This window comes from Penicillium verhagenii, assembly GCF_028828195.1.
Source record: "Penicillium verhagenii strain IBT 33310 chromosome Unknown utg000003l_segment0_segment0, whole genome shotgun sequence".
Classification (NCBI taxonomy): domain Eukaryota; kingdom Fungi; phylum Ascomycota; class Eurotiomycetes; order Eurotiales; family Aspergillaceae; genus Penicillium; species Penicillium verhagenii.
In genome coordinates, this window is record NW_026643167.1 from 2,916,059 (window position 1) to 2,938,740 (window position 22,682).

At 49.8% G+C, this 22,682-nt stretch overlaps 7 protein-coding genes across 7 annotated transcripts; 2 read left to right on the top strand and 5 right to left on the bottom strand.

Annotated features, from left to right (window-relative positions):
* Positions 1–1,541: 1,541 nt before the first annotated feature.
* N7466_002475 (uncharacterized protein) lies at positions 1,542–6,978 on the bottom strand (the record flags this gene model as incomplete). Its single annotated transcript, XM_057161873.1, has 3 exons — positions 1,542–6,274; positions 6,345–6,668; positions 6,822–6,978. The coding sequence occupies 3 exons, from the start codon at positions 6,976–6,978 to the stop codon at positions 1,542–1,544; spliced, it is 5,214 nt and encodes a 1,737-aa protein (XP_057025158.1).
* A 2,636-nt stretch (positions 6,979–9,614) lies between these two features.
* N7466_002476 (CRAL/TRIO domain protein) lies at positions 9,615–10,758 on the bottom strand (the record flags this gene model as incomplete). The annotated part of the gene is made up of 2 exons (XM_057161874.1): positions 9,615–9,931; positions 9,987–10,758. 2 exons carry the CDS (start codon positions 10,756–10,758, stop codon positions 9,615–9,617), a joined length of 1,089 nt encoding a protein of 362 aa, XP_057025159.1.
* A 261-nt stretch (positions 10,759–11,019) lies between these two features.
* On the top strand, positions 11,020–13,178 carry N7466_002477 (DNA-directed DNA polymerase alpha subunit POL12; the record flags this gene model as incomplete). The annotated part of the gene is made up of 4 exons (XM_057161875.1): positions 11,020–11,342; positions 11,413–11,589; positions 11,647–12,937; positions 13,005–13,178. The coding sequence occupies 4 exons, from the start codon at positions 11,020–11,022 to the stop codon at positions 13,176–13,178; spliced, it is 1,965 nt and encodes a 654-aa protein (XP_057025160.1).
* A 327-nt stretch (positions 13,179–13,505) lies between these two features.
* Positions 13,506–14,121, bottom strand: N7466_002478 (uncharacterized protein; the record flags this gene model as incomplete). Its single annotated transcript, XM_057161876.1, has 2 exons — positions 13,506–14,054; positions 14,119–14,121. 2 exons carry the CDS (start codon positions 14,119–14,121, stop codon positions 13,506–13,508), a joined length of 552 nt encoding a protein of 183 aa, XP_057025161.1.
* A 1,097-nt stretch (positions 14,122–15,218) lies between these two features.
* Positions 15,219–17,215, top strand: N7466_002479 (uncharacterized protein; the record flags this gene model as incomplete). Its single annotated transcript, XM_057161877.1, has 4 exons — positions 15,219–15,660; positions 16,006–16,373; positions 16,424–16,958; positions 17,031–17,215. 4 exons carry the CDS (start codon positions 15,219–15,221, stop codon positions 17,213–17,215), a joined length of 1,530 nt encoding a protein of 509 aa, XP_057025162.1.
* Positions 17,216–18,262: 1,047 nt separating this feature from the next.
* On the bottom strand, positions 18,263–20,007 carry N7466_002480 (translation initiation factor eIF2B subunit delta; the record flags this gene model as incomplete). The annotated part of the gene is made up of 2 exons (XM_057161878.1): positions 18,263–19,267; positions 19,357–20,007. 2 exons carry the CDS (start codon positions 20,005–20,007, stop codon positions 18,263–18,265), a joined length of 1,656 nt encoding a protein of 551 aa, XP_057025163.1.
* A 597-nt stretch (positions 20,008–20,604) lies between these two features.
* N7466_002481 (kinesin-3 family protein uncB) lies at positions 20,605–22,637 on the bottom strand (the record flags this gene model as incomplete). The annotated part of the gene is made up of 2 exons (XM_057161879.1): positions 20,605–22,292; positions 22,355–22,637. 2 exons carry the CDS (start codon positions 22,635–22,637, stop codon positions 20,605–20,607), a joined length of 1,971 nt encoding a protein of 656 aa, XP_057025164.1.
* Positions 22,638–22,682: the final 45 nt, after the last annotated feature.

A 22,682-nucleotide genomic window follows, 5' to 3' on the forward strand; every position in this document is an offset into this window, starting at 1 on the left:
ATTTTCTGAAGCGAAATTGATAAAAGGTGGGGGATTTATTGAAAGGAGAAGATTTCGACTATCAACTGGAATATGAGGCAATGCACAAAAAAAAGCGATATCCAGTTTCAGTTATCCCATTTTGCGCCATTTTGCATAAATTACTCCACCACCACCCCCAAAACAATTCCGAAAAGCTCAAATTCTCACAGGATTCTCTCAAGACAGGCAGAATATATTCAGTGCAGTTTTATCAAGATCAAGTAATTATTGGTGGGAAAAGTGACTATAAAGGTCTCAAGTTGCCTTTCAAGGGATCCATAACTTTGAATGTTACAACTTACGACCCACGACCAAGCAGAGATTGTGGCAATTACAGACCAGTGGGAAGCCAAGTGGTCATTGAAGATTCTCTGGAATCCCTTGCACAATTCTGGAAGTGAAGCCATACCTGCTACGATCACAGACCAGTGGGAAGCCAAGTGGCCATTGAAAGTTCCCTGGAATTCCTTCCGCAATTCTAGAAGTGAAGCCATACCTGCTACAATCCTCAATTTTGATCCTTTATGAGGCAAATTGGGGTGGAAAAGTGAACATGGACTTGGGAGTGCCAGATGGCTCAAAGGCCGCAGTTGCGGTATGTATATTCAACATCACTCACAAGGGGAATATTGAAGTATTGGAAATGCTAATTTTTCAGATACATTCCAATTTGCATTCAAATGAAATATCCTTGCGGAACCATCGGATAAAGCTACGTTTGAGATCGATGTCGATACACCGGTGCCAGGTCCGTGATCTTATTTGCTCATTCGGACAAGGCCAGATCACCTGATTACCAACATTCGCCTGGAAGAGCAGCAAAACACTTATATCATAACGTCTGCCAACCAATGATTTCCAATATTTCGGTATTCCATGATCAAGGTTCTATGTACTTGCTTTGATCAATTGATGTGTCAACTCATGGTGGATTATGGCTGTAGCAATATAGGACAACATTGATAGATGAAAACGAATCAATCTCATAGACTTCAATACTAGAAACTAGAAACAAATTGCAAAGCCACCGACCCCTCTCCCATAAAAGTTTGCACCAGTCAGTCTAGATATATCCGACAGAAGCAAGAAAAAAAATGTACAATGGAGAATTCTACCTTGACAAGGGGAATTCTACCTCATAAAATAGTTGTTGTCGAACCAGGCTGTGAAAACAACAAGAAGAAGATGATGGAAATAAAGGCGCACATGTGCACAAGAAGGGTGAGTAGCTATAGCACAAAGAAAGGCAGAAGAGGTATCGATGAATCGACGAAGAAAAGAAGGCTGCGTGTCATAATACAGGGATTTGTTGGTGGTAATAAGTGCAGAGACATAGATCAAAGGGGGGTATGAAACAGAAAAGTAAAACGTGAAAAAAGGGAGAAGGGTAGCACATCAAACGATCAACAGATGGGGACAAAGAGGGGGTGGGCATAAACAGATACACGCTTTTTGAAGGGCGAGTCTTTTTTTCGGGGTTGGGTGGAAGTGAGAGAGACCAAGAGAGGAGAGAATATCACTTAGAAGCAGTTGAGAGTGCTCTTCTTCTTTTTCTTGTTGAGGGCATTCATGCGCTCTTCAAGCTGGGCACGGGCGGCTTCGGCTTCCTTGCGAGCGCTGCGCTCTTCCTCGACAGCTTGTAAGGAGAGGCGAGCAGAGTTGCGCTCCTTGCGGAGGGTGGAGAGCTCGTCGTCTAGACCCCAGGCCTTCTTCTTCCAGGCCTCACAGTCAGTCTTGACCTTGCTGCTCTGGGCCTCAAGGTCACCGAGTGCCTCTTCAAGAGTGGCTGTCAATTGCTTCTCGGCGTATAGATGCTTCTCGATGGTACGGATACGAGCTTCCTGCTCTTCGACAAGCTGGGCGTTCACCAGCTCCTTGCTAGCATGGCGAGAGCTGGGAGGGGATGCACTGCCATTTGACCCAGCCGCAATGGTAGGGAGAGGTGGAAGTGGAATGGCGGGCGGAGGCGAGGGCAGAGAGGCTGCGGATGAGCTCTTGCGGAGGTTGGAAGTCATAGAGCTGCTGCGGTCATGTTGGTAACTATCCTGACCGCCGTTCTTGATTTGTAGCTCAAGCTGCTCGATCCGGACTTGGTAAGTTTCAATCTCCTTCTCGAGCACGACAACGCGAGCCTTCGTCTCCTCGAGAGCGCTGTCACGCTCAGCTTGGATAACAGACAGACGGTTGTGGTGCTGGTCAAAGCTACTCGTAATCTGCTCCTCGAGCTCCTCGACCAGGCGGACACTCTTCTGCTTCTCAACGGAAATCTCCTCGATCAGAGCATCCTTCTTCTTAACCTGCTCCTCCTTTTGAAGAAGAGTATCCTCCAGTGTAGCAACCAAGAGAGCCAGCTCATTGACCTTGGCGTCCTGGGTGGTGCTCTTCTTAATAAGCTCATCATGCTCAGCGCTGTTAGAGCTGCTGGCATCGAGTTGCTTGCGAAGGTCCTCGTTGGTATCCATCAGCTCAACATACTTCTCAGAGAAGTGCTGCTTCTGCGCGAGGACATCTTGGATCTGATCAGTCAATGTCTCAGCGGTGACATCTGAGCTAAGCAGACCCGAAACAGCCTTGAGAAGGCTCAATAACTCATCGCGAGACTCTGCAATGTCCTTCTGCAAAGCTGCCATCGACTGGTCATACTTGACATCCCTCTCGGAGAGCTGAGACTCGTGCTCGGCTTGAGCGGCAGCCTTGGCCCGGTCCTCGAGCTCGGCCAGCTCCCGCTTGTGGGTGTCTTGCATCGATTGCAAGTCAGTCTGCTGTGAGTCGATGGCAGACCGGTGAGAAGCGATGAGCTGCTCGAGCTCAGCAATCTTGGAGACATCGGGTGCCCCGGTGGAAAGGACCTCGTCGGTCTGTTGTGCGAGCAACTGCTCCTGAGCAGTGGCGTGTGACTTCTCCAGACCAGAGATCGTCTCAAGCTGAGCGGCAATAGTAGCCTTGTGCTCATCAATGACCTTGGTCAACCCATTCACATGCTCCTCTTGCTTGACACGCTCGCTCTCAAGTTCCTTGGCATTGGCTTCCTTGTCAGAGTTACCGTCGCCAGAAGAAGCAGCAGCAGCACGCATGGACTCAATAGCAGCCAAGGCAGTCTCGAGTTCTGCAAGGGTGGAGGTGAGTTGGTTCTCCGATGACTGCAGCGACTCATGGGCATTTTGGTGCTTGCTCTTCCACTCGGTGAGCTCGTCTTGCAAGACATCGATTCTCTTATCCTGCTCATCAGCTCCCGCATCCATAGCCTTCGTAGCCATCTCTTGGCTCTTGAGAAGTGCGTTGAGAGTTTCGATCTCAGCCATCAAGCCCTTCTCACGGGCCTCGTGGGCATCACGAAGCTCGTTGATCTGGATCTCTTGGCTGACAATCTGGTCACGGAGCTGGTTCACAAGAGCCATGTCGACGGAAGAGGCACCCGACAAGCTGGATCGCTCACGGGTGAGACCGGAAATGATGGTGGCCTTCATCTCCATCTCTCTCTTCACACCCTGGTTCTCGGCCTCCAGTGACTGGAGACGTTCCATGCGAGTGGCCAACTCGTGCATGGTAGCATCCAAGTGGGTCTCGAAGCTTTGGAAAGTATCAGGCTTGTCGGCGAACTCCTCGTTGGCAAGGATCCTGAGGGCCGTGAGAGAACGGTGGGCACGATCAACCCCGGAAAGAAGATTCTGGCTGGTCATGCGGCGGATCATCTTGAAACCGGGTGTCGTAGGAGAGCTGTTCTTGGTGCGCTGAGCCTCGGCTTCAGCCTTCAGCCTCTCGACAATTCCGAGAATTTCCTCGTGCTCAGCCTGGAGCTCGGTATACTTCTGAGCCATGAGATCAGCACCAACCTTGTGCTCGGCAATCATGTTGCGCATCAGCTCGACCTCCTCGTTCTCCTGCTGGACGGTAGTAGCAGCAGGCGTGATAGGAGTAACAGGGGCAGAATCAGTCTCCAGCTTGGAGAGCTCAGGAGATTCGAGCAATGTGGCCGATCCACCGACCGAGGATAATTCCGAGGAGAGCGATTGCGAGAATAAATGTTGTGCTCCAGGCTTCGAGACCTGGATGTCTCCGTTGCCTAAAAAAGACACCGGCCGGGAGGCCTCGTTCTGAGCAACAGGGGCGGGGTGGCGAGCTTCATCAGCCTTGTCTTGACGAAGCGCAATAAGATCCTTTAAGACCTCTTCGTACTTGGCCTCGAGCATATCGTATTCACTCAAGGCTGTCTCATGGTGGAGACGGAGGTCAAAGAGCTCCTGGGTAACAGTTTCAAGCTTGTCTGCAACAAACTTAGATTGCGCAGGGCTGTGGAGGGGCTCTTCGCGGAGGGCTTCAGTCCGACGGGCCTCGAGCTTGCTGGTCATGTTCTCGAGGACCTCCAGGTCATCGCTAGAGGATTTAGAGTCAAGTTCAGGAGTAGTTTCCCTCTCCTCCTCCTCCGGGATAGGCTCAACAAGGTCTTCATCGGATTCGGGAATAGCGGTTTCCGCGGCTTCATTCAAGACATCCAACGAGGGAGTATGTCTGTGGGAAAACTTCGCAGCGGGGGTGTAGGATTGATCAACACCATCAGGGCCATCTAATCCCTCGGGAAGGTTATGACGGTTATCCAGGTCATGGAGTAAGTTATCCAACGTACCGAGACCGCGCTGGCGATGAATGACGTGCTCCAATCGAATCACCTCCCGTTGCATCAACTCCATATCTTGGTCAGACTCGGCAAGGCGGTCCTCTAGCGTAGAGATGTATTCCTCGCAGCTTCCCTCATTTTCACGAGCGCGACTAAGCTCTTTGCGCAACTCGGCCACGATTGCGGCATGCTTCTCTTCGCCAGTGGAAGCACCATCAAGCTTGGATTCCAGCTCGTGCAAGTATGTCTCGTTGCTAGTCTCTCGGTCCAAAAGCTTCTGTACGCGTGACTGGAGCTGTGAGTTAACTGTCTCGACATAAGTACACTTGGTCTCCCGCTCCAAGAGAGCGCTCTCGGAACAAGACAAGGAGGAGCGAGTATCAGAAAGCGATGCCTCCAAGCTCTGAATGGTCTTCTCGTACTCGAGGACAACCTGTTCGACTGATGCGGCGAATGATCGCGAACGCTGCATACGCTCAATCGAGTCTTTGCCAAGGTCAACACTCGCATCGTCGACCTCGGTGGCTTCCGAATCACTTGTTAATGTCGAGATCAGCTTGGTGTGGCGCTGGCTTAAGGCATTGTAGCTCTCCTGAACGTCAAGAAGCTGATTCTGGAGTTGGATCTCTAGCTCGTTCTTTCGTTCGTTGCGTTCCGTACTGATATTTTCGCGACGATCTGATGCCTCGGCATTGCGAATCTGCTGGCGGAGGAAGGCAACCTCAGCCTTGAGACGTTCTATCACAACTTGCTTGTCGGAATCGTCTGCAATATGCTGGATCCGGGGTTTACTTTGAATGGCGCGAGCACGCTGGGCATATTGAACGGTGTTAAGAGTCTCGCTCAAGTGGAACTCGGCCGGGGTCACACAGGCAATCATGTAGGTGATAGCATTACCACCCAGCGAGTCTTGCAACAGACGAGTCAGTTTGGAGTCACGATATGAAACGTGGGATCCAGACTGGCGAGAGGAGAGCTGGGAAATGACCTTGCCGAGAGCAGCGAGACCAGCATTAATGGAAATACCTTCCTTAGCGCGTTCGCCGGAGGCTCCGGTGTTCTTCAGCCGTTCACTACCGGCCAAATCGACAAAGTGAAGCTTGCTGTCTACCGTGATGGACTCGCCGCTAGACATGGAATCCACCGGCATAGACATGCGCTTTTCTTTAGGCGAGCTAGGCTGGCCAGCATTCTTGCGCTGCACCAGGTTCAAGCTGAAGACTGCGTGCGATCGAGATGACTTTGCGTTGATAGCGGTGGAATCGGTCTGACGGATAGCGGAACCGAAGTTCAAAGCGCCAATTAGGTCATCGAAGGAGTTGATGTTCACTTGGTGCAGGCCTGTCAGAAGAATGCGTCCTTTGGCGTCCTCACGGATCGTGACATTGCTGCGATCGACGGTGGCTGTTGATTCTGGCAGGAGCAGATCCCGGAGATGTTCATTGTAGATTTCGACATAGGTAGCCTTCAGCTGCCAGGTTTTCTCCAGGTTCAACTTTCCGAAGCTCGCTGCAGAGCTCATTGAGTATCGCTGTGGGGTTCGAAGTCCAGTGCCGGTTGAACTGGAGCCGTTCCGGGTGTGTTTAGCTGGGCCATCCAATGTATCAAACAAAAGCTGTGCAGCGCGGGGAATAACACCTAGAGGGAAAAAATAACTGCGATTAGCGATTATTCTGGTTCTCACTCTTCTGGCTTCCTTTGTACTCACCCATGGAGTCCTCATGACCTGCCTCGCCAGGGCCTGATGTGCCCATAGTATATGATTTTCCTGCACCGGATTGACCGTACGCCAGGATAGAAACATTGTATCCCTGGAGGAAGGAGTTGACGCTATCGCTCAGGTACTCCCAGACTCCATCCTGGTTGACGGTCTCTGGGAAGACGCGATCGAAAACAAAAAGCTTACGACCTTGTGGCACGTCCACGGCCAAGTTGGTGGAAGCTGTAACGTGAACCATGGAGCGCTGGAATCGCTGGGGAATCAACTCGTATCCAGGGTCGGTTGGTTTCAATGGAGGTCGCACACGGACGGCTATTAGGAATTAGTTCACACCCGGGGGGAAGAGAAAGAAATAGACCATTTATCACGATTTGCTCCGGGGAGGGAAATTATAGTCATGCATTGTCGTGTGTACGAACTATGCGCGACAACCAGACCAGATCCATTTCAAAGGGGCCCACGTACCAACATTGACGGCGGTCTTGCCATCCTCATCTGAGGCTCGACTTCCACCTTGTCTGCTGCTCATACTCATGCGACTATTGCTGCGTGGCGTGCGCATCACCGCGCTGATGGGTCGCGGGGCAGGGCCCGTTGGCGACGCTGGCGGTGAGACCGTCATCTCTCCCCTGGAATAAACCACACCAGGTGGAAGCGTGAAGGGAAGGTATAGGGGGAAATTCAGTGATCAAAGTATTGTATTAAAAAGTAGCAGTCATGAGGCGTAACAAATGTCGGGAATGTCTAGAATGCGGAGGAAGATGTCAGTCGGTAGCCCCTTAATCGGAAAAAAATGTAAAAAATACAAAGGGTACCAAAACTTGGATGGTATGGGGAAACACGAAACATGGAACGCGGACAACTAAGAAAAGAAACACGTACCTGGAGAGATTGTAACTACTCCCCCGACTTTGGAATTCAGAAAAGAAAAAGAATCCCTCTCAGGGTAAAGGGGAGAATAAAGCAACGAAAAAAAGCGTTAACGTCTGGAGTCGAGACCGTGCACGACTAAGACTGGACGTGGTTTAGCTTCGATTAAGATGAAGGAGGATTTGGTGTTGGTTTTTAAGTGGAGTCGCCGGTACAAACCCAAGCGAGGGGGGAATAGGAATAGGGAAGAGAGAGTGGGTTCAGGGGGGATTAAAGAAACATAGATGATAGAACTCGAATTGTGATGTACTATTACAACTATTACAACTAATCAGATGCCATCGCGTACTTGGCTATCCGCATTGTACCGTGGTTCTACTTTGCTCACACATTCCGGAATGTTTGCTTTCAATGCCACGTTTTTTTTAAAGCTGTCAATGACTTTCAATGACTTTCAACTTCTTCTCTCCCTTTTGTAGTTTAGACTTAAAAAACCGTTCGTTTCAGATGTTGCTTTAGGTTATCAACGGTGTGGCTGGGGAACTCCTCACTGTAAGATTATCCTAATGGTTCCTCTGGTTTGCTTTACTTTATCCTTATTTTTTCGAACATTTGAAGGTTTCTATAAAGCATGATCTTGCATCAATATTTAAATCTTCCGTGCAGAGGGTATTTCTGGCCTTGTGAGATCCATGCAAACCACAGGGTGAATATGTCGATCCCTGCTATAAAAGGGGGAAAGGACGGGCCACCAAATCTGCTTATTTCTCCTATCCCGGATGTCCGCCCTAAACCCCGGAGAAGATGGATTTGGGAATTTGGGAATTTGGGAAATTCCAGAATTATATTCCCTAAAAACATGTAATCATGACCCTCATGGAGTTCTGCCATTCAAGGGACATTGAAAGATACAATTATTATACATCCGTCCTTCCTTCCACCAGTCTAAAATAACAAGACCCTTACTCTTATCACGCCGTTCTTCACATCAAGAACGTGCTCCCTATATTTGGGATATGCAGGGGATAAATCTCGCATCCCATCTGCATCGACTCATGCCAAGGCTTTTTCAGATATAAAGGCGTCCATCGGCTCGTAGTTCGCGCAAAAAGATCGACGTCTCTCATGTCACACGCGCTCCTATTACCCATGATACGAAAACGAGATATTAAAATATTTCCATCTTGTGAACACGGGAAGAACTTTTAAAGCTAACTTGGAATAAAATTATCATCGGCTATTTTAGTGCCGATGGGCCTCCAGCTAGAATCAAGTCTCGTGCTTGTCCGGATATGAAGGATTGAATCGATCATCGTTCATGCCGGATCCACTTCCAGCTCTGCCATGAACAACACATCAGCCTTTGAAAGACTTCTCCGTGCATGCCCACCGGGGTCTTTCGGTGATTTTCAAGGCCTCGAAGCGGTGTAGATTAGGTACTATAGACTCTGTAGTACAGTGTAGAGTTCAGATTGATCATCCTGGAGCTTACATGGTTACTAGGTTATACAGGCGTACATGCAATGCAATCATTATCCTAACTTCACCGTCCTCGTGTTTTCTATCCTCGGCCATCATGCACATCCTTGGACCGTGAACGTACCAGACCACACCCTCCAGTTCCTGATTCCACAACTGGGCCCTGCTCCACTCCCCTGGATCTGGCGCCGTTGGGCTGGTCCCATACTGTTCCCCCATCAGCTCGGACTCAAGCCGGTTCTGTGTCGAGACCGTGCTTTTACCAGCCCCAATGGTCAAAGGTCCACTGTGTGTTTCATGTCTGCTATTTATGCTCCACATCCACCACTTGGTGTTCGGAAGCTCCAATGAGCAGTTCGGCTTTCAGGTGCCGAACGTTGGCTAGCTGTGCCTATCGAGGCAAGAGCTACCTGCTTTGTTTACCAAGACCCACTTTGACGTGGTATGCTGGGATTATGTTCCTTCCAAAATAGCGGTGGTTATGACATGGGTAGGCTGCATGTGTGTATGGCGGAAAGGACGGTTTTCCTGTCGCCTTATATCAACACGTCAAGCCTCGGCTGCCTCGCTTATTGAAGACAGTAGCTAGTAAGTAGTACCAACATTTGAAGAAAAATTTAAATAGAGGCCTCAGAAAAACCACAAACTAACACATGTGCAAGAATTCGCTATTAATTAAATTGTATCTCTATCTGTATCTGCAGTCTAATGAAGCCAGCTATCAACAAGTGAGACGATATATACTCTCACAAATACAAAGCAGATGCCATGAATCCGACATGAAATGCAAAAGGGGGAATGATGCCAGGCCGAAGAAAGAACATAGAAAGCAGTGGCCATCAAATCAAATCGATAAAAAAGACAAGATGGAGAACATAGGCGGAATTGACTTTTTTTTTGGATCCGCTTCTAGTTCTCCGTGCTGGTAGCCTGCGACGCGCTGGGAATGTTCTCGCCCTTGAGATAGTTCTCAAACTCGCCAACGACCTTGCCACCTTGGATCCAGCGCTCACGCTTGGCCTCACGGTGCTGCTCGGACAGCTTGCTCAGAGCGGGCCAGTAGATGGAGTGGTCATACTCAAACTCCACATCACCACCAACGGACTTCAAGAGCTGCTGGGCAGGCACATGCTTACGCAGGTCCTCGTTGTACTTGATCTTCTCACGGGTTTGCGGGTCGATGAAAGGTGTGATAAGCTTGAAGAAAGGCCAAACGTAGAACGGAGCTGTTGATTTATTAGTCAAAGTATAGAATAATCATGCGATGCACTAGTTACTCACAGTTGATGATCAAAGCACGTCCCAATCGTTCCGGGTAGTGGTTCTGCAAAATGTAAAGGGTCTCCCTCGCCTGGCCAATAGAAGCATTTTGTCCGGACTTGGATTCACCAAAGTTGATCACAAGCGCCAGTGTCTCCTGGTCGGGGCACATGATGTCGATGACTCGCTCAAGCATGTAGACCAGGTGGTGGATTTGACGCTCGCTCTTCTCGGTGTTTTGCTTCGAAGGACGGAGGTAGAGACACGGGCGACCGTTGTTATCATATCCCATGATGACCTGCTTGCCAGTCTCGTTTTCGATGGAGATGTAGTCGGGGGTCAATTTCTCCATGCCATACTCCCGGCGCCAGATCAAAGTGAGCTTGAGACGGTTCTCGGCCTCTGTCACATTCCATTTGGTCGCACGGAGGTATCGAAGGAGACACTCGCGGGTCAACCACATGCGCTCATCATCGGTGATAGGAGCTGTTGGTGCATTCTTCTCGGCTGTGTTTGGCACGGTGGTCCACTCGGAGACGGTCTTCAGGACGGAGTCATATTTGGCTTGTTGATCCGCAGTCAATTCGGCGGGCTTTGCGGGCTTGGAGATCTCGAGGGGGTGGGCGAATGGCTTCTTGATCAGACCGTCCGCCGCGGAATTGGGGAAATCCTCTACTGTCTTGGGGGTCTCGATCTGGTTCTCGGCGACAGGAGCTTCAATATCCGGCTTCACAGCGCCATTGACGGCTTCGGGAACAGGCACTGCCACATCGGTGGACTCGTTGGCTGACATTATGAAAAATAAGTTGAAATGAAGATATTGAATCCAGGTAAGGGGAACGGAATTGCAGCCGGGGGGAATAGCTATCAACAATCCCGAGATCGTCCCCACTATTAGATTCCCGATTCGGTTTAATTTCACCCAATCCTCACCTGATTATGTCAGCCACACGTTCACGCGTTCTCGCGTCGCTGAGTTGAAACTCTCGATTATTGAGATACAGTGACCGGCTTGGAAGGCTGAACACAACCCTCGATACAACATCCGCCCACCATGGACACTGCGACTGAGCTGAATCAGCTTTTTGCTGGAACTTTTCCCAACGGCCTTCCCAAAGATGTTCTCGCCGAACTCCAGTCCATCATGAGGATATACTCCATCGCCGCGGAGGAGGTTTTCTACAAATGGGAATCCTACAGCATGAAGATGGGAGATGAGGTGACACTGAATATTACTTCCGTCCGCGCATTGAAGCAGGACATCCAGGAAGCTTTGGAACGTGAGAGTCGAGGCAAATCAGACCACCGACGACACGAGAAGAGGTCCGCTGTCACAGCAACCCCGCGTGCGTCGGCGGGTGGTGATATGTTTGGCATGTATGTAAACAGCCACTCCAAGGTTTCTCAAACAAGCGCAAACGACTGACACTGTATTGCTACTTCATAGGCTAGGTGACTTAACCCCAAATGCGTCAAATGCTCGACCGGTAAACGGCTCGGCCGCGAAGCGCAAGGTCGAGTTCTCGTCCCCTGCAACACCCAAGATGGGAAGATTGGACAATATAGGCACACCTAATGGCATAAATACTCCTACTGCCTCAAAGCTTGGCAATGTGATTGTGCCGTAAGTTTATGCCCATACATCAATCTTGGTGATTGGCACCACTGACATACTTGACAGCACCGTTTCATTTGCCGACAGATCCAACGCCGGTCAAATCGTGGAGACACTTAATGAACACCTGTCTCTGCCAGAGACTCCAATGGCTCCGTACTCCGAAGCACGCATCCGGCCCACTGCCAATACAGACCTCAAGAAGTTCGGATACAAGCCAATGGGGATGAAACTGTCGGAATCCTCTGAGATTCTTGATGACCGCATCGACGAATTCACGACTATTTTCCAAAATCACTACGACTCGGAGGAACTCGTTTTTGGAAGCGCGGCTTCCCAGAGCACAAGTGAGATCATTGCCGTCGGCCGTATCGCCTCTGATGCTATGGAGGGCAAACTCAATGTAGCTTCTCTGGTCCTTGAGACCTCGCGCAGAACTGGCGCAGGAAGGAGAGTTCCTTTGAAGGTCGATTCGGTCCCAGGCTTAAGTTTCTTCCCCGGTCAGATCGTTGCTCTCAGAGGCATTAACCCATCGGGCGATTACTTCACAGTCAAGGAGATTCTTCCTATTCCTCTTTTGCCCCCTGCAGCCTCCCCTGCAGTGACACTCGATAATATCAACCAGCGCCTAGAGGGCTCAGGTAACTTGCCACTTAATATTATGGTAGCAGCGGGTCCGTATACGGCAGACGATAACTTGGATTATGAGCCTCTCCACGAATTGTGCAGAAAGGCTGCAGAGAGCTACGCCGACAGTCTCGTGCTGCTTGGTCCATTTTTAGACAAGGAACATCCGCTACTCGCAAGTGGAGATTTCGATCTTCCCGATATCAAGGGCCTGAACCCAGATACAGCGACCCTGAACACGGTCTTCAGACACCTTATCTCAGCCCCTTTGGCCCGACTGGTAGCAGCTGTCCCCAGTATCACAGTTATCTGCGTACCATCTGTTCGTGACGCATTGAGTCGCCATGTCTCGTGGCCACAAGAGCAGCTGCTTAAGAAAGAGCTTGGCTTGCCAAAACAAGTCCGCATGGTCTCTAACCCTGTGACCCTGTCCTTCAACGAGACTGTTGTTGGTATGTGCTCACACGATGTGCTTTCGGAACTGCGCCAAGAGGAAGTGTCAAAAGGCGACCTTAGTGAGAAACTGCTCACTCGGTTACCGAAGTACCTGGTTGAACAGCGACACTTCTTCCCTCTATTCCCTTCTGTTGCACGAGCAAACCTTCCTAAGACTGCGCGTGGTCTAGGTACGGGTGCAATGCTAGATGTACCTTACATGAAGCTGGGTGAATGGTGGAACGTTCGACCAGACATCCTTATCGTCCCCAGCATGCTCCCGCCCTTTGCCAAGGTATGCTATCCCATGTTACCCTAACCTTACCATTTTTACCATTTCTAACCCCCTCTTTCATTTACAGGTTGTCGATAGTGTGCTTATGATCAACCCGGGCACATTGTCTAAGCGCCGTGGTCCAGGCACATATGCCCAGATGGCCGTGCATCCTCGAACAATCCCAGAAGAGGAGCGCGAACAAAAGCAACTCGACCACAAGTTATACGAACGTGCTCGAGTGGACATTACCCGGGTCTAGTGGGGGCACCATGTTGTACAATCATCTCGCATTATCTTATGCTCGGCGTTGAAAGGCGTAATTATCCCGAACAGTCCAAAAGCCTTCTCCAGGACATTTGAATTTAATCATGCTAGTCCAAAGGGACAATACCAATGCAATGAATCAACGAAACCAGCTTGACACAGTCCGCAATTCAGTAAACACTCACTTCCTTCGTATGCAATAAAACCCAATAAACCCACCATAACTCCAGATAAACCCCAATCCACGCTCCAATCAAATGATCCACCAGCGATGCGATCTATACGCCCCCAATGCAAACAAAACACTTCCAATCCCCACCCATCATCGCAAACAAATAACCCTCCGTCCACCCATTCTCCGCCCAGAATCCCTAACCCTAATAGCCGCCGACGCCGCCGACGCCGCACCCCCACCCGTCCCCCTCAGCGTAGCCCCAGGCCCAGAACCCCCCGCAGCCCCCGTACCCCCAGCTCCCCCAACAATAGCAGTCAAAGCCTGCCCGCCATGCCCCTGCCCATTCACCAGCGCCTCAAGCCCAAGGTCCCGCCACACAGGGTCCCGTCTCCGGTCCATTGCGCGCGTGATTCCAAACGCGGCGTGCTGGTCCGGCACGACGTCGTCTTCGTCTTCGGGGTTCGGTGGCTGGTACTGCGGCTGGACGTAGATGTCTTCAATTGGCAGGAACGAGGGGATCGTGGAAGCGGATGAGAAGCCGTATGTTGAGGCTGCGTTGTTGGCTTGGGCTGCGTTGGGGTTGTATTGTTGGTTTGCGGATGCGGCTGTTGAGGTGTGGGGGCGGGTGAATTCTTCAAAAAAATCCGCTAGGCGGGGGTGGTGCATGTGTAGATATGTTGAGGAGGAGTCTTTGCTCTGGGGTTCGTTAGTGATAGAGCTCGGGCGCCAGAGATACTATTGGTAGTCGATGGGTTGGTACCATTTTGGCGAGCTCGGTCTTGGAACCTTGTGGCTCAATTGAGGCGGTGAGGTTTAATTTTCTGAATTTTGAATGGAGCTCCCAAGCTCGTAATTTTAAGGTTGTTATTTGTAGTAGTTGGATGTTGATTGATCCAAGATGACGATGTCAATATTTAGATGTGACGGATTTAACTCACCGCCTTGCAATGCTTGGCGTTTTATCTTGTCAACAATGCATGTGGATACCGAATGGTTGTTCCTAAGCTTAACTATTATGCAAATATGTATGCAGGATATGAAAGTTCATTTCACATAATCTTTACATGAAGGCTAGATCCCTAGGTGGTTTAGCCGATTTTCCCGCTCAGGCCAATTCCTGCATCGTGCTGCGTGCATGCACTACCAGTCTACCACTATGGATTAAGAAGCTCCCGAGGCCTATTTTTACACACGGATAAGGATATGTTTGTATCTCCCAAGGTCGCTTGTTGGAATGCATGTCCATTGAGTCCTCGAACGCAATATTTGAAAATCTCTTTGGATTTCGAATACTCCAAGCCCAAAGTTGATGTCCAAATGTTTAGAAGTGGCCTGCTTCCCTATTTCTATCAGTGAACCGGATGTTTGAACAGACAACAGGCAACATTGGTCAATCCACGTAAATTCCAAGGTGTCAGGTTGTACAGACTTATTCACATGAGACCCTTCGTCAATTGACAGTTGGTCCACAATGGTAGCTTTGGCCCCGGCGGGCGTACTCCGGGCCGTGTCCGCAGTGGGGAAACGAGGGCCATCAACCATTCACAATGTATCAAATGCAAAGACTAGTTGACGAGTCTATGCATGATGAAGTTTACCTGAGGGGTAAATGGCATTGTATTCGAAAATCCTTCTGATAGGGCCATGAGTGAGCCCAGTCGCCAATCATTTTAGCCTTCTTATGGCTTGGGTTACTTCCCAAGTGCCTAGTCTCATGCAGCATGATTCATGAAACTGTTCTTATGCATTACCGAGCGGGGAAGATGAAAGGACGGGAGGCAGTCTGCACAGTAGACCCACACGCCTTATTTGTTATTCAAATGCCCACTTCGCAGAAGGGAAGCTTTTGCAAAATCAGCCATGGCTTCATTACTTTCGGTGAAGGCGTTTGCCCAAGCTTTGACTGCCGACATTCAAAGCCTCGGACTATCAGCTGTGATTTTTGGAGTTTTATCTCATGTTTTTATCTTCCGAACTTTACCTGTAGAAGAATATCTGAAAAGTTTGATTCTTCTATACGCTGCTACGGCTGTCGCGATCGGGGCCACCTATCTTTCTATCTCAGATGTATCATTTTTACAAGCACTTGTCCGCGTGGCTATAATCACATCTTCCTTCAATACAGGCCTTGCAGCTAGTATTGGTGTTTATCGGTACTTTTTCCACCGACTGCACCGTTTCCCGGGTCCTAAGCTATCCAAGCTCTCCCGTTTCCATGATGCTTATTTGGCGGCGCGGAACGTCCAATATAATGTGGAAGTTGAGCGGATGCACGAGAAGTACGGCGACTTTATCAGAACCGGTACGTTCAAGGCCAATTTCAAAAGTTAATGAGAATATTGAGAGTCATCACTGTAACTAATGATTAAATCTAGGACCCCGAGAGATATGCATCGTTCGCAAATCGGCTGTATCGCTCCTCTACTCTGCACAGACTACGTGTGGAAAATTAACTTGGTATGCTCAAGTACATACAGAGTCGAAGCACTGTTCCGTTCAGCAGACACGCGATGCGGATGACCACCGGAGACGCCGAAAGGCCTGGGATCGTGGTTTCAGCATTAAGGGTGAGAGAAAACCTTGGAAAGAGTCCCACCCGATTCATCTAAATATGCACCAAGCAAATATACTGATCAGCTAAACTCAGCTCTGGCATCCTATGAGCCCAGGATCAGACTCAAGGCAGATCAGCTAGTCTCTCACATGGAAAAGAATCTCGGCCAAGGTATCGATATCACTACCTGGGCAATGTTCTTCAGTTTTGACATCATGGGAGATGTTGGATTCGGAAAGGAATTCAACAATCTAAGTACTGGAGTTGAGCACCCAGGCATCAAAGCTGTCCATGACCATATGGCCATTTTAGGGATTGGAATGCACGTCCCATGGGTCCTGTTTCTTGCTACCCGTATCCCAGGAGCGTCAGCCTCATTAGCTGCTTTCTTCCAATGGTGCGAAGACGAGGTCGTACAAAAGCAAAAGGTCTACTACACCCCTCCTATCATTTTCTACTTCGTTAAATTCCCTTTGGACATGGCTTACTGATTTCCTGGTCCCTGTTCTAGACCTGGGATGCAAAAGAATACCCCAACGATGTGGTCTCATGGCTACTCAAAGCCTACGTTGAGAAAGACATCTCGGCACCACCCACTGCAACTGCACTCCACGAGGACTCGCGCGCTGTCTTAGTTGCCGGCAGCGATACCACGGCCAGCATGCTAGCCTCGACAATTTACTTCCTAGCGAAATACCCTGCCGTCCAAGCCAAACTGCAGCAGAAGCTGGACGAGGCCATTCCCGGCGGGTCTGCCGAGTGGTCTTACGAGCAGACTAAGAGCGTTGCTTACCTGGAGGATGTCATTACCGAGACACTTAGATTGCGGCCATCAGTTATGGTGGGCGCAAGCCGTGTTACGCCTACAGAAGGACTCCAAGTCGATGAGGTCCATATACCAGGAGATGTGAATGTTTTTGTGCCGATCCAGTTGCTCCAGACGGATGAACGGTACTACGAGCAGGCTAAGGCGTTCATTCCGGAGCGATGGCACGAGAAGAAAGAGATGGTTTGTGAGGACGCGCCATTTTTCCCCTTTATAATGGGTATGTTGATTGCCTGCAGTATAGTAGCTTTGTGATAAGAATTGCAGATGGTTGGAACTGACCTTCTGCTAGGACCGTACATATGCCCTGGAAAAAATTTGGCACTGATGAGCCTTCGTATTGCGGTTTCAAAGCTGGTACAGCGATATGATATCAAGTTTGCGCCAGGCGAGACGGGTATTGGATATGAGACAGAGACATTGGATACGTTTACGGCTGCACTGCCGCCGTTGCAAATACAGTTCCAGCGGCGTTGAGCTCGAGTTGAAATGATTCACATGATGGATTCGAATTTTGTTAGATATATGGACCGAATTGCCAAATTCACACCTCTGCTGTATAATGTTCCTTATACAGTTATACTGTAGCGAGTGAAAACCTAGAGATTTGAATTTTGCAGAACCGTGGAACGCAGAAGGTATGGGGATCCGAATAGCCTTAAATGAATACTGTTGCTAGTCCTAAAGAGGATACTAACGAAATTCAAAAATCCAGGGTCAAAAGGAACAATTCAGGTGTTCTTTCATCAACCGGCATCCGTGTGGTCGAGTTGGCAAAGCCCTCCCACATGTGCTTATTACCCCCCAAGAGGTTAGCCGTCTGGACCTTGGGGGAAGGTGTCGGTTACACAGGGAAACATCCCCCAGAGCAGATCTCCCCCCAGCGGCGTGCACCCGCCAGAGGGTGGGGTCCCTCTGGGCTTGATGTTTGCCATTTTTATATAATTAACCATGCTGAATTTGAATTTCCGCTTTATTTGAGCTCAATCCGACAATCCATCGTTGAGTAAAATAAGAAAATGGTGGAGTATTGATTTCTCGACTGATGCAAATGAGGCTATTCAGAAGGTACGTCAGAAGTGCGTAAGGAAACCAATCTAACCTGGGTTCGAATCCAGCTTTTGTCATGTCTTTTTTTCTTTTCTGTTTTCTCTGATATCTGTAGGGAAGAATGAATTTGTTGCATTTGATACTTCTGTTTAATTAATATATATATGGGTCTGTTTTATATAACGAACATACACATGCCTACTTCAAACAAAGGGCAGTATTAAATACATACTTGGATGCTAACGAGAAAAACAATCAAACAGCTGGGCCGTACGATATACATGTATAGACATCTAAAGAAAACATTTGAACATTCTCAAGTGCTTGACGCTTGCTAGATGTTTAGTGATGACATCTACCTAAGTAGATGATAAACTAGCCTACGATAGAAGACACAAGAGAAATAAATCCAAAGCCGTTTCCGATTTTTAAGTTATGCTTCTAAGAAATAAGGGGAAATAACGTAATCATATCTCACATATTCGTGCTCATACGGTGCACAATGGGGACAGCACTCGGGGGCAAGCTGCCCATCTCAGTGACGACCATGTCCACATACTCCGCGGGGGTAACATCATACATCAGGTTCAAAAGTTGCAAGTGAGAAGTATCCTTCCAACTAGCAAGGGGCGAAGGAGACGGAACTCGGTCAGAGCCAGCGGGGTCAGTTGGCGCATTAGAGGCAGGTTTTCCACCCTTGCCCTTCTTGGGGTCAACAGGGGGAACAGTGAATGCTGCAGGATCTGGGAGACCAGTAACCTGCTGTGCGGGGTTGGCAGAGACCAGCTCAGCGGCATCGGCGATTTCATTGACGACAATACTGTCGAGAGCAACACGGTCGGTGAACTTGACTGTCTCGCAGCATACAATGACGGGCACTTCGACACCACCGGCTCGTTCCTTGGCGGACATGGCTACCAAAGCGGTTCCGACACGGGAGTAAAGGCGACCGTTGCTGGTCATGGCGTGGGCGCCTAGGAAAACCTTTGTAGCATCCTTAATAGCATGGCTGATGCCATGTACGAGTGAGTATTGAACTTCCAAACCGGCATTGGCGAGTGCGCGGGCGAGGTTCTTGCCCTCGAACAGGGGGCGTGAATCGATGATCGAAACCCGAAATTGTTTTCCTTGCTTGTGTGCCGCCAGTAGAGTCTGCTTGACAAGGGAACTGCCTGCAAATGTCACAATCACATCGCCGTTTTGGATCTTCTGGGCTGCACTGGCAGCAATAACCTGATCGGCGACTGTGATCTTTTCGCGGATAAAGCTGTCAATAAAGTCGCACAATGTTGCCTTGGCAGCCGACTCGGGTGTGGAGGGATCGATGTCGGCAATGGCAAGTTTGAGCGCACGAATAGCATTACCCTGACTGATTGAGAGCGCTCGGCATGTGGAGAGGTAGGTGATTTGGTGGGAGAGGTGGGTTGTCATGTGGCGGGGGAGCGAGGTACCGATAGGTGTGGTGTACGACTCGACGACCTTGAAAAATCGCAAGTCAGTAAAATGTTCTCTTGGCTTTCGTTCCAGGATCCTCATCATTAATATCGGGGTTATCGGAAGAAACTCACTCGCTTGAAAGCAAGCATGGTAGCCACGCATCGCGCACTGCTTCCGCATACCACATAATCCCTCAACTGCAGGCCCAATGCTAGCACTGCGGGATGCACCTCCTTACCAGCACCGGCAATGGTAGTCCTTCGCTGCTGACCGTAGAGATGGCCAAAGACAGCAACACTTTTATCATCCTTCTTTTTCTTCTGCTCCACAGCAGCGCCAGCGCCAACCAGAGAACCACGTCGCGGGGGGAGTGCCTTCGCGCCCTTTTGTGCCGCACCTCCACCAGCAGCATCTTTCCTTGGGGTAGCGGGAGGACGAGGCTGGCCAGGTCCAGGAGCTGAACCGCCCGCGGCACCAGCTCCGCCGTCTCGTTCAAGTTTTTCCTTAACGCGCCGGGCAGCTTTCTCTGCCTTGGCCTTCTTTTTCAACTCCGCGGGACTCAAGGGCTTATCACCACCAGCTGCAGCCTCAGTCTCAGTACCAGCTGCATCTTTGCCCTTTGTAGGTTGTTTGTCTGATTGTGCGGGGTCCTTGTCCTTTGCGCTCTTTGCTTCGCGGATCGGGAGGGTCTGCTGTGAAGTGCTTCCGGTCGCAGGTTGGGCAGAGGGGGAAGGCGCATTAGCCGGTGAGGAAGTCGGCACCGAGTCAACGGGGTCTGACATTTTGAATGACTCAATCTCGAGTTCTGGGGGGCGTCTAGTGGAACCTTGAACCGCTTGGTGGGGAGAGAGGGTTGAGTCACGGAAAAAATGATGCCATAAGCAGCTCAAGGCCTGCCGCAGCCCTAGTCTCCGCGCGCTCATTATAGAAACCACTCGTTACTACTAGTGTCGTGAATTGTAATAGCAAATGGAAGGAATAGCAAACGACAGAGAAAATGAAATAGGAATTCAAATATTGAATGGGATAAAAGAACTATTGAATAGTAAAGCAGCTCACGGTAAATATAATCTTATAGTATAACGCACCCTACGCTGGTACACTGTACATAAATGGGAGTAGGTTGCTACCCTACAAAACATGGAAGGCACGTTTGAAACATGCCTCGTGTCAGGTCTCGTCATTCATCTCAGGGGGTCTCTCGCTAGAATAAAATAGAAACAGAAAAATAATAATAAGAACAAAGAAATCAAGGGAAGCAAGGCCATATGCCTGAAAACATAAAACTGGTCTGCCCAAAGCGTGGCTCCAGTAAGAACAAAGAACACTGTACCGCCAAACCATTAAACTGTATGCGCCAATTAAAATCCACTCAAAATCTAGCGATTATTTGGTGCAATAGAACTCAAGGCACGCCGTTTGGGCGTATTAGTAGGCTTTGACTGTTCATGGCGTTGCCAACGCTCATGATCTGATGCCAGCTTGCGTTTAAACATGCTGAGATCACCAAGGAGATCTTCCATACGCGACTGCATCTGGTGTGCTTCCCCATCCTCATCTTCCCAGGTTATTGTATCATCGTCATCCTCCTCATCTTCCCAGACGTCAGGTTCAGAATCAGAAGGAATAACAGGGGATCCTTCACGCGACACAGGCTCTTCGTGGGGCGGCTGGTTCTCTTCCGCTAATGAAATTAGACTAGTTCGTCGCTGAGCCAGAGTGATGGGCGGGATCGGGTTCTTGAGGCTCTCAAGGGCCAGCTTCAGGTGCATGCGCAAGGCCTCGTTCTCGGTTTGGAGCTGGCGGATCTTGCAGTCACTGACCATCTTGGTCTCTTCCATTAGGCGTTGCATCTTCTCCACTTTTTGTTGGTACTCGTCAAGTTTCTCATCCTGCATTTGGCTGGCACGCTGGTGCTCTGTAGCCTGGCTCACACTCAGCTGCAAGTTCCGAATTGTTTCGGCCATCTCGGCGATTTGCGCATCACGTTCTGCTGCAGAGACGTGGTCTTGGTTCACCCGAGCGCGAGTGCGAATGTGCTTAGCTTGGTCGGCATATCGTAATGTGGAAAGTGTTTCTTCATAGTCGGCTGGCGCAATACACGCAATCATGGCTGTTTTTGAGTTTCCACCCAGACTGTCCTTTAATAGCCAGGTAAGAATGGAATCACGATAAGGAACAAGCTCCTTGCCCTTTCTTCCGCGGGGTTTCTTCGTCTCCGCTAGAGCGGCGATAACACGACCGAGTGTTGTGAGCGATTTATTAATATTAGAGCCTTCGCGGAGTCTTGCACCTGTTGCTTCAGTCGCTTTCGCACGCTCGGACCCGGCAAGATCGACCAGTCGAATGCGCGCAGTGCGCTCAGTTGTCTCGTCCGTTGAAAGGTCATGGTGAATCTGTTTGAGTGTAATGGTGAAAACAGCATGCGATCGAGAAGAAGTATCGTTCATTTTGGTGCTCGCCGTAGTACGGGACATGTCGCCTTTGCGCATAAACTTCATTAATTCGGTGTAATTTCTTGCCGTAACTTCTGTCAAGTCTTTAACGTATGGGCCTTCGGATGGTGATTCTCGAATGCGGAGGTAATGCGGAGGGTCTGTTCGGGGGACCAATAGATCTCGTACGTGCTCATTGTAGACCTCGAAATATGATACTCGGACATTGTAGCTGATATCGGGTGAAGGCGAGTCTTCGATGCGCTGGAACAAATCTTCGCAGGTACGGGGAATCAATCCTGGTTGCTCGGGTGTCCCCATCATCGTGTAACTTTTGCCGGATCCAGTCTGCCCATATGCAAAGATACACGTATGGTATCCCTCAAAATTGTGATCCAGAAACTCCTCTCCCAGACAGTTGTATACATCCTCTTGTTGAGCAAAATGTTCGTCTTCTTCGTCATGCGACCAGAACGAATTATCGAATGTGAAAGACTTGTCTTCGAGAATTTTGCCTCGCGCTTGTGATTTCGGCTTTCCGAGATCGTCTGCACTGGGTTTCGGTGCTGCTAAACGAGTCATTTGCGTGTGAGGGTCCATAGAAATTAGGCATTCTGCCTGGCGTTGAATCTCTGTAACCATTGATTAGAACACCCCCTTCCTTAAGTTTCCTGCCCCATGCCTGCACACGTACCTCTTGGGAGGAACTTGCGCACGCGCACTACGACGCGCACATTTCCTCCTCCAGGCGTCGGACTGGACATGGCATCCTGACGACCCGCCAGAGATACACCTTCTCGGGCGCGAAGGGAGGGACTGGATGCGGTGGATCGTAGAGTGGCGGCGGAGGCGGAGGTGGATATCACACTTGGCGACGTGATGCCGGTGAGGGCGGAGGAATCGGATGAAGTGGCGGATGAGATCGAACCAGGCCCGGCCAAGCCAATGTGGTGGTAAAAACGTGGATCCAGCGCCATTTCCCTGCTATAATCCCTCAACAACTGTACACAATCGCTGACGGC